Source organism: Stegodyphus dumicola, chromosome 2 (genome assembly GCF_044657685.1).
Source record: "Stegodyphus dumicola isolate Sdum_Otavi_A_Nest chromosome 2, ASM4465768v1".
NCBI lineage: Eukaryota > Metazoa > Arthropoda > Arachnida > Araneae > Eresidae > Stegodyphus > Stegodyphus dumicola.
The window spans coordinates 39,701,036-39,712,841 of NC_140769.1; the positions used below are offsets into that span (position 1 = coordinate 39,701,036).

An 11,806-nucleotide genomic window follows, 5' to 3' on the forward strand; every position below is an offset into this window, starting at 1 on the left:
ATAAGGTAAAAATTATATAAACAAACTTCGTGTTCTCTCTTCGTATTTTGCAAATTGGAATTTCTTTGAGATTGGACTTTTCAGTCTTCTATAACAGACTGAGTTTTGAGTGGCAACGTGGTAAATCTGCTCTTCACCAAAAACACATCAAATACCGAACAAAATGCTGTCTGATATGTTAAGGCGGCTCATATAACCTTAAAACCTTTAAGATCTTCGAATATGTTACTGTTGCAAGAACTGGGATAACTTGTTTATTTTAAAAGCAATTACTTCCAGCTTTTTACAGCTGACTACATAATATAGCTGCTTTGGGAACTAGTAACCAGAAAGTTTGTGTGTAGCCACAAATATTTTTATAATTTAATTTGCTTTGTGACAAAATGTTTTATGCGTTCATGTCATGTTTCCACAGTTTAAAGCATTCTGTTGCATAATTTAATTCCATATTTAATGTATAGCTTTTTTAACATTTGAACACTCCTGGAACCAAAAATCCTAAGAATTTCATGTTAAATTCTTATGGATTTGGAGTTGAGTTTATGATTGTATTTTATTAAAAGAAATCTGTACTGCTTTCATGTATAAAATGTTTTAATATTAAAAAGATGGGCACATATCCTGTGCTCATATAAAGAATTCCATCAAATTTCAAGTATCTACCATCAGCCATTTTAAAATATCATGCGCGCAAGGTGGAAACTGTGAACGCATAAAATATTTTGTCACAAAGCAGATTAAATTATAAAAGTATTTGTGGCAACACAAACTTTCTGGTTACTAGTTCCCAAAGCAGCTATATTATGTAGTGAGCTGTAAAATGTTGGAAGTGATTGCCTTTAAAATAAATAAGTTATTCCAATTCTTTCAACAGTAACATATTCGAAGGTAACATATCTTAAGTAAGATATATAACAACAGTAACATATCTTAAGGGTTTTAAGGTGTACGAGCCCCCTTAAAAATGATGAAATAAAATTCTTTCCATTTTAAATTATTTCCTCTAAATAGATTGTTTAATTGTTTTTGTTTAATTGTTTACTGAAAGCATGGTCTGAAATTCTAAAGCATGAAAACATCAATCTGGCTGGCTATCTTTTACTTCTGTAATGTAGTAATGTACTAGTTTCAAACACAAAATACGTGACATATCATTTAACATTTGTGCTTAGGTTAATTAAATAATCAATAATGTTGTGACACCTGTATTAGATTTGAAGTAATTAGATGTAACCACGACTAACCTTACAGCTATGCCTGAGTTCTGTTAGCTACCACTAAATCCCGCCACGTAGTTTCTTTACGGGAGTGAATTTCAGACTGCATGTAGACAGAATACTGAATAAAATTCAAATTAAATGTAATAAGTCTCCGTTTGAGGTCTGAACATAAAAATATATTAAAATATATTGGAGATGTAAGTCTATTTGACTGAGCATTAGTTGTAGAATAAAACTGAAATATTGAGAAATTCGGTATGCAGTTTAATCTAGGAGGAACCATAAATCTTTAGCGGATAGTAACGCGTTAAAATTTCTGTTGCAGTTTACAAACATTCTCTTCAACTAAGCAAATAAAAAAAACTTCTGTTCTTTGCTCAGCTTAAATCTAATCACAAAATCTCATTCGATACTGTCTAAAAATGCAGGAATTACCCTGACATTCGCAGAATGATAAATTGCAAATATGATGTGAAATTGTAACCTTTCACAGTTAGCATGTCTATCACCTGTAAATTTGTTAATATCACAAAAATTAGCGAACATTGTTACTTTTATAATGAAAAAGGCAGAGGAATGGAAAAATCATTCTAAATTATTGGCTGATAGCCTACTTCAGTATTTCCGAAGGTGTTTAACGAGACTATTCGGATCCGAATTAATTAATGTATCGTCAAATTGCAAGATCTAGTGTATTTTGCAATCATAAAAGGCTAATTAAATCTACTTAAAGTTTGTACCTTGCGCATTCTCGCACAGGTGTGAAGATGAACACAACAAGGAAAGAATGTAAAAGGCCCTTTTATTTATCACAAACTGTTTAACAGAAGGCACGGACTTATGTGCTTACACCGGACACCGACCACTTGCAGTGAGAATTTAAAAGTTAATTTAACAATAAATTTAAAAGGTAACGCTGCAGTGCTAGACTATAAAATTCAATTTAATCGAAACAGGCTGACTCAGAATCCTACACCGACGATAAATAACTAGACGGCCAGATCACGTAGCCGCTACTAAGATGAACAGCTGGAGAACAAAATAGCAAACGTGCGCTTTCACTAGCGAAAGCACGCTCTGTTTAAGCTTTTCGTCTCAGCAGTTTAAATACTTCACCTACTTCATTTACATCCTGTTGAGGAAATAAGAGAAAAAAGCTTACAAATTAAAATAACTATTAGTTAAATAGGAGTCTACAGGATAGCAAGCTAATCTTTCCTGCTCAGTTTTAATTGCGTCGTGATTGCTTCCCTTTACGCTAGATTTTCTAAAATCCCGGAAAAACAGGAGAAAATCGCAATTACAAAGAGACAGTTACTACAGTTTTCATCGATATAGAAAAGGCTTTTAGAAAGTATGACATTATAGCCTGTTTCATAAACCTTTCATCCTGAATAATTTCCCAGGATTTGTTATACTAATTGCAAACTATTTTAATCATAGAATTTTTCAAGTACAGATAAAGGGAATTCTCTTAAGTACAAGAAGCATAAAAATAGGTTACTTCAGGTTTCACTGCTTAAGTCTATATTTTTTTCAGCATACATATCAATGTTATTCTGAAACATGAAGGACAATATATCGTTTACCCTGTTCTTCTCGCAACGTCCATGAGTCACATGGTGACATAAAATTACAAGATATTATTAATGGCATCTTACCATGGTTGGGATCACTAGAAAATTCTACCAAGAATATTTTACTCATTTTAAGCCAACGCTTTAAAATTCACTGTTCAACCCCCAGACTTTTCATGCACTAAAATTAGTGTTATTACTTTAAATGGCGCAGTAGTAGTAAAAGCCGCACAAGTAAAATACCAATGTTTTATTCTTGATGAAAAGTTAACTTTCAAAAATCATATTATTTATATGAAAGATAAGATGCTTAAATTATGAATTCTTAAAATAATATTAGGAATTCTTAAAATAAATTGTGAATTATTAAATGATTTATTTCATAACTGGTTGGAATCTTTTACTTATCTTTACTTTATCTTCTTACTTTTACTTTTACTAAATTTACAAAACTATCTGCTTGCAGATGATTCGATCATTTTTACTAAATGCTTCGCTTCATTGGCAGCTGTTACTAAAAACTAAAAAACTTTTGTTTCAAGGACTGAAGAATTAAATGCAAAAAAATTCTGAATGCTCCTGAGCTTATTAGAAAAACTATCCTGCATCAGAATCTAAAAATGAAGTTTACTGACCCCAAGATTCCCGTCTTTGAGGAAAACGTTTACAGGAATTGCGAGAATCTCGTCTCTAACTTGATTAATATTATAGGAGATTACGAGTTCGAGATTGAACAATCGTTTAAATTCCTAGAACGAAGTAAGTGAAATGGTAAAAGTTTTCCTTCAAAATGGCATATTTTCGTCTTATCTGTAGGCCTCAAAAGATCCTAAGATGATACTCTAGTATAGGCAGTGTGTATTAGTTAGCAAGCTGTGATCTCCATTGGAAACGAAAGTCGCAAAATTTTTATTTGCCTCACTGGGAAAAATCCATAATGCTTAAATTGTTTCTCAGTCTTTACAAAATGTATAAAATATTTTTCTTAAATTGATTGCTTAAAGTACGTGTCGCGTAAACATAATTTCATATCTTCTTGGTTAAAACTTTAATTTAAGTTTATAGTTGTCGACAATAGCAATTTTCATATTTTATCTCAGCTTGTAACTTTAAATTTTGGAATCAGCTTTTGTTAAGCTTTTTCCTTTGCTGTAAAAGGATACGTTAGAATTTTATAAACACAATTTTATTTGTAAATACATCTTCAAAGAAAAAAATATATGTTTGGATTGCCGGAATTGTAGTTCTTAAAGAAAATGTAATAAACGCAGTAAAGTTAAAAAAATAATTAAATGAAAAGAAATAATCCTAGAGAGCTTGCTGTATATGTATTTTCCCCGATTTTCGAAGTAATATATTCATTGTTAGCAGCAGATAAATTTCAAAATATTTGATAAACTGTGGAAAATTAAAACTTCAACTTCTGGTTGCATATGTATGATACGGGGACACGCGCCGATTTCAAATATTTTTCACGCGTTGTAGTACAGTAATACCGTTCTAAACTTATTTAGTTTTTCATGATCATCATAACTTGAAAACTTTTATATGTAAAGCCTTGATTTGGTTCAAAATGGAAGGTGAAAATGTGCAAGAAAGTCAGCTGAAAAGTGAAGTAGATGGTCTTCAAGGCGATATTATTGCATTAGAGCTATCTGATGTAGCGGATAACGAAAATACTAATGTCTGTAAGAAAGATGAGGCAAAAATTTCGCAAGACGTTCAAGACAAACATGTCGAAAGTGAAAGTTTTGAGCTGCCAAGTGAAGCTCTTGCAGAAAAAATCATTCGCCAAGCTGAATTTTACTTCTCGGATTTTAATATAATTAAAAACAGTTTTCTTCTGAAGCACATTCGCCGTAATAAAGAAGGTTTTGTGAGTCTTAAGTTGGTTGCTTCTTTCCGTAAAGTTAAATCTTTAAGCAAAGACTGGAGAGTAGTTGCTTATTGCTTGGAAAAGTCTAAAATATTAGAATTAAATGAGGAAAAGACAAAAATTCGTCGCATTGAACCTATACCGAAGCTTGAGGATACCAGCTTTGGTAAAACAGTCGTTATTTTCAATCTACCTTTCCAAGATCCAAGTTCCGAAGGTCTGAAAGAACTCTTCAGTAAATTTGGAACTGTAGTTTATGCTGGCATTTTGACAACCGGTTCTGACAAGTGCAATGTCTACCACAAACGATGTTTATCTTTTCATCGAGAAATAGCATCAACGACATTTGGAGTAGTCGAATTTGATAAATATCAGGAAGCTCAAAATTCTATAAAAGATGAAGATGGTCATTTACCAAAAGAAAACAAAATGAAGGTTGTGCCTTTATTGGTGCAGATTTACAGAAGTAAGTCAAGAAATTTTAGATTTAAGACATACCCTCAACATCTAAGACGCGGATATGGAAGATATGAATCAAAAAATTTCCGGAGAGAAATTCCGATTAGCGATGACGGGAATGAAAAAAATAGATCAAGCGCTACTGAAAATATTCTCAATGAAGAATCTAATTTTAAAAAAGGATACTTTCGACGATCAAACCGATGGAAGAAAGGATTTCAGGGTTCAGGCCAAACAACTATCCAGGGTAAATTTGGATATCCTGGTGAAGGCAGAGGTCCGAATAGCAGCCTACAAGTACAAAACCGCCAACTGAAAACAAATAATAGCATGAATATTCAGAGATCAGTCATTGCAACTCGCAATCCGAAAGGGCCTGATCGTTCTACTGGATTTCTAGAAACACGAGTTGAAGTGTAAGGAAAAGAAAGAATTTCTTAAAAGGAGAAACGTTAAATGGGATATTTCTTTTAAGCACCGCATATTTAAGATGCATAGAATTTGGTCAAGAATGTTCATAAAATATGCTAAAAATTAGCGGAAGAAATGACAAGGAACTTAGCATGCATATTTACATATATAAAAGTTTTCAATATTTAGGCATTTGCGATTTCAAAATCCTTAAATTGAATTATTGCGAGACAAAGAACACCCAACATGTTTTTTTAACTAAACCATGGAATCTTCATGCAAAGTTTTGAACAAAATTCTTCAGATTCATAACAAATTGCAAGAGAAAGTAGGAGATACGTACCTTGTATTTACATGTTTGTGACTTACTGAAAAAAAAACTAAATTGTAACTCATCTAAATGAAATACATATTCGGCTAATAATAAAATGCTCGTCTGCTTCAAGAGATTTATATTTTAAAGTTTTTAAACTAAAAATTACATGTAATTAATTGTGCACTGAAGATTATATTAATTTTTAAAAAAAAACACCTTTAGTGGAATTAATGGCTCTATTTTGTGAGATTTAAAATATTTTTTAAGACAATGCATAATATTTATATGTATATATAATGCTTATACTCGTAATGCATACCAATTAAGATTTTACTTTATCAAAAATCAAAAACCAATAATTTTACTCTAATTAATATTCAAATCCAAAAATTATTGCATAATTGTTATTCATACCTAAAATACTTATTTAATATATGCTGTATTTTTAAGTTCTTGAGATTCAGATTTTTAATATTACAGATACTCAGTAACAACATACCAAGTAGTTCACATTATATAGACAGTAATGAAAAGTTTTTATGTACATACTAAATTAAACTTTATGTGTAGCATCTCAATTATTTGATAGACTCTGGGGAAAAATTTTACCAAATAAAATCTTTTAGAAAAACTGATAAAGGAAAAATCAAGGAAGTCAAATTTCTGCTTATTTGCTGAAAAACTGATACAAATACATTACGTTAGAAATTACACGTCTTTAATAATACATTTTGATAGATTTCACATGAAAAATAAATATAAGATCAAGGTTAAATATAATTTTTATTTAAATTTAAATTTAATATAATCTCTTGTACAAGTATTTTATTAATTGATTTAACATAAATATAGTAAATTAATCGATGATTTATTGCAGGCATAGGCAAACTTTTACGGTCGCGGGCCAAAAATCGAAAGAAAAAAGTTTGGCGGGTGAAGATAAATTTTTCTAAAATTTAAAAAACTATATACAAGTATTACAATTTAAATATGTTAATGAGATGAATGAAATTGCGATTTCATTTTTAAAAGTTCCTTATATTGAGGTTCGAAGTGAGATGTACTGATTCTAAGGAACGAGGCTAAATGCTCATCTGTCACCCTACTTCTGAAATAATTCTTTCTAAGGTTTATAGTTGAAAACACTTGTTCACATATATAAGATGAAGCAAACATAGCACTGATTTTCTGGGCGGGAGCTATTAAGTTTGGGAAACGTACTTTCGATAATGATTTATAAAAATCTAACTTAGGCGTATTTAGAAACAACTTGCTTGAGATGATTGTTAGATTGCAACTTAATTAATTCAGGCTGCAAATATGACCTCACTGCTTCACAATTTACGTTGAAAGGCATGGTAAAAATATCCAGTTCAGTTTGAATGGCACTGAAATCTGCTTTCGAACTCAAATGCAGTTTTTTCAAGCCATCTTCATAATTCTTAAGCTTATCTTCATTTACTGACGGTATAGAATTTAACCTCGAGAAATGATACAAGTCGTTCTTAGCTATTTGCACAGCAAACAGATTAAGTTTTAAGTTAAGATAAAGTTTTTTTCTAAGAGGTCTAATTCACCTATATTAGATTCCTATATGTCTGCTCGAGAAAGAGATAACGCTTGTTGGCGCAAATCTACAGCTATAACTAACAAAGAACTTCCACTTTTTTAACACTTTACCGATTGAAAGCTGTCTTTGCTTGCTATTTCCATCAATTTGTGTTTTGTAGAAGAAAAATAGAGAAAGTAAAAAGATTATCAGTCCTATGGAAAAAAAGGAAGAAAAATAATAATATTTAAACAAAGTAGAAAAGGAGATGGATATATAATATATAAATATATACTTCTTTTAATTTGCCTCGAACCGGCAAATTAAAATTCTGTGCACGGGTCGGATAGAAACTTCCGGCGGGCCAAAGTTGGCCCTCGAGTTTGCCCATTCCTGAGCTAGGTCAAAATGCCATTTAATATGGCCGCAGCTCGAGATGGGAATTGTACCATACGTTTATAATAAATAATGTTATATTTGATAATATAAATAATATATAGTTGAACCTTTATTGTTTGTTTTTTGACCCATAAAAGTTGACAGACTTTATAAACAAATTGCACCAAAATACTTCACAAGAGTTTCCCATTGAGTTCAGACCCAAACTAGGAGAAGGCCAGATAATAACGCTTAGATTATTAGTTTTAATTCATGCATTTGCATTCCGATAATTTCTTTTAACTCAGAATCCGATTTTACATAAGTCATTTCATCAGTTAAATTTTGTTTTTATTCTGGTAAAATAAATCATGTAAAGTTACATTTATGTTTATTAAAGATATATACCATCATCCTGTTTGGTCTATATAAAGACTTTAGTTTGGATGTCATCTTGATGAATAGCAGAGTACAGTTCAGCGGTTCTAAGCATATGGTATGAGTACCCCTGAGCAGGCGTAATGCCTTAGTCAGAGATACGAGAAAAAATTGTCAGGTGACAGGTAACAGCAGGGCCGAACACCCGGACGGCTTTCTAAGACTACTCGGGTGTTGTTCGAACCCTGCAACTAACTATCCTTTATTATTATACTGCAATACACATTTCACACTGTATAGAGTAACTAATTATGCACAGTGACTTGCATAGAAGTTAATATCTGCATTGTTATAAATGGAAGTAGTACTATGCTTTACAGTGAGAAACAGATTTCATGTATACAGGCCGTGGCTAGAAGACTTTGTGGGTATCATTAGTGCACAAGAATGTCAGCAGATTCCAAGGCAAACATACTACTATTATTCTGGACGTCAAAGGTCCTGCCCCATTCTAGTTTCTTCATGATACTAAGCAATTTTTTAAGCAATGAGGGCTGCTTAATCAGGAAGCGTTTGAAAGCGGCTACTTCCGTTGTAGTCAACTTAATGTGCCAGTCCTTAGTCAGGGGGCACTTGGTGAGGTAGTGGTCTGGAAGTCCCGTGTCGCCACATGAAGGAAATATATATATATATATATTCGGTTAATCTTCCAGAATCGCGGTTTGGCCCTCACCGTGATTTTAATTTGGCGCCATTTTGCTTTGGTTGTGGTTTCCGGCTGTATGTTTTCCTGTGGCAAACCTAGAGCTTTATTTCGGTGATTGATTCTCTCAGAAGATTTTTTTAAATTTAATTTTGAAATACTGTGTTTGTTTATAAAAGTTTTACTGTTTAATCTTTGCAGGAGGTTAAGCTTTTGTTGGTAGGAGAATGTTGGATTTCAGATGACATGAAGTTTATAACGTATGAATGTTTTCATTTAATTTTATTTATGTAATATTTTCCGGGTCAGTTAATTATTCTTTTTTTTTTTTTTTTTTTTTTTTTTTTAAGTTTTGTTTCTTGCATGTGACAATCGAAAGATGTGGAATGTTTAAAGTTTTGAATGAAAGTTGTTTAGCGTGTTGAATTCCACTACGATACTAACTTCTATATTTTAGTGAGTTTATGATGCATCCGTTGTTAGTAAATTTGAATATACACCCTTAGACCAAAAAAAAAAAAAAAAAAAAAAAAAAAAAGACGCACCGAGAAGATATAAAGCAAAATGGACACAAATTGATATGCATATAAGTTTCGACGGAAAATCCAAAATTTTACATTTTGGCTGCCAATGAATGAACGGTTGTCGCTATAGCGCATCTGATCTGCGCAACTGGCAGGATATTTAAGAGTAGAAATTACGATTCCAGGTCATAAATTCTTCATTCCGTATACTCTGGTAGACAGTAACTATACCTCGCATACAAGTGCGCAAACGATATGCGTAGATGTCAGAATTTGAGAGAGGTCATGTAGTTGGTCTCAAAGAAGCCGGTTTTTCTTATCGACGAATAGCTCGACATTTCAGCAGCAGGGATGCCACTATTAGACGATGTTGGCAGGAATGGAGGAACCATGGCCGCACACAGCGTCAAGAAGGAAGCGGTAGGCCTTGAGAAACGACAGAACGTGAAGACCGAGCAATCGGCAGAGCAGCACTCACAGTCCCAGGTGCATCATTATCATCGATTGTACGTGCAACTAGTACTTCAGTGACTGCAAGGACCATTTATAGACGGCTCACAGAAAGGGGGCTGAAGTCACGGCGCCTCTTGTGCCAACTACAATTGACCTCTGTACAACGTCAAGCCCGTTTGCAGTGGTGTCGGGCTCATTCGCATTGTAATGTCATTGACTGGTGTAGAATAGTGTTCAGTGATGAGTCCTGCTTTGAACTGAGCCCCGATGACCAGCGAAGACGAGTCTGGAAACACCACGGACTGCGGAATGATACCAACCTGACTGTCTTCCAGAAGACAGGCCGACAACCAGGATTGATGGTCTGGGGTGCCATTTCATTTCATAGTAGGACCCCTTTGGTTGCCATCCGTCGCAACCTTACAGCACAGCGGTATGTCGACGAAGTTCTAAGGCCCATTGAGTTGCCCTTCATGTCACGCCACCCTGGGCTTATATTTCAGCAAGATAATGCCCGCCCCCATACTGCACATGTTTCTATTGCTTGTCTTAGGGCTTGCCGAACATTACCTTGGCCAGAAAGGTCGCCGGATCTCTCTTCTATTGAGCACGTTTGGAGCATTATGGGCAGGGCCCTCCAACCAGCTCGGGATGTTAACGATCTAACGCGCCAGTTGGACAGAATTTGGCACGATACACCTCAGGAGGACATCCGCAACCTCTATCAATCGATGCGAAGCCGAATAACTGCTTGCATAAGAGCCAGAGGTAAACAAACGCGTTACTGACTTTTTCACTTTGTGAAGCTCTATCACTTTAATAAATCATCCAATTTTTCTCAAACTATAATCATTTGTTTTTCTGTACATCTACATCACTTCAACCGATTTTCGTCCCATTCGGATAAATCCTTCTTAGTGCGTCTTTTTTTTTTTTTTTTTTTTTTTTTTTTTTCTAAGAGTGTATTTACTTGGTTGACAATTTTGGAGTCTGAGGTAAGTGCTATATAATTTATTACTTTATTATTCATTATACTATTTTATCATGAATTACATAGATAGGACTATGTTTTTACTTGCAAAGGTGATAGACTACTCATCTAGTATTCATAATCTAATTTTACCATTCTGTTTACGGCGTTTCACTATTGCAAAACTTAAAAAAGTTACTATTCTGTTTACGTTTAAAAATCAGATCTTAGGGATCTCATTGCCGCCAAAATAGTTCGCCAAATTTTGAAGGCCAAAATAGTTTGGCGCCAACTTACTTCGCTTAACTTGGAAGATTAGACAAATATTCATTTAAATTTGACATTAGTTTAAAGGAAAAGCAATTTCTCCTATTTCCAATGTGACTGTTATTGGCTTAAATGGTGTTGTTCAAAAGCAATACAATAAGTTTTAACAAGCCCTTCCCACCACTATCATCTTGCTCACTTCTTCATATCATACCTTCCCTTCTCTCTCATAGTCTATCCCATAGAGTGATTGGCAGTAAATAGTATTTCCAATATTAAGTGAACCATATATAACTCGCTTTCATAAAATTGCAATAAGCAAACGAGTTTGAGTTTGAAGCTTCGTTTTAAAATCGTGTTCTTTTAAAGTTCTTAAATACAAATTGTTGTTTATATAACAATAGAAAATAGTTATATGGTACCGTATTTCCTCGAGTGTTTTATCCCTTTACTGCTAATTTATCTTACGAAAATTGAGAGAGAAACTTCTGCGAATAGTTTAATTTTCGAAAGACGCAATTACAGTAAGTACAAAACAAACGAAAAGTATTCATGGATAAACTGCCAGTAACAATCACAATATTACTTACTTAAAAGATATCCCTATAAGAATACATAGTATGTTAACACTATACTACCTACTAAATCTTCATTTCTACTTTACTGTACCTTAAAATATCACTCACCTTTTTGTTGTCAGCTGCTAATCCCTAGACCTCAAATCA

The 11,806-nt window shown here is 33.3% G+C and overlaps 1 protein-coding gene across 1 annotated transcript; it reads left to right on the forward strand.

The window, feature by feature from the left end:
• Nucleotides 1-4,316: 4,316 nt before the first annotated feature.
• Nucleotides 4,317-5,990, forward strand: LOC118182140 (uncharacterized). The gene has a single exon (XM_035351444.2). It carries the CDS (start codon nucleotides 4,371-4,373, stop codon nucleotides 5,550-5,552), a length of 1,182 nt encoding a protein of 393 aa, XP_035207335.1. The 5' UTR covers nucleotides 4,317-4,370; the 3' UTR covers nucleotides 5,553-5,990.
• Nucleotides 5,991-11,806: the final 5,816 nt, after the last annotated feature.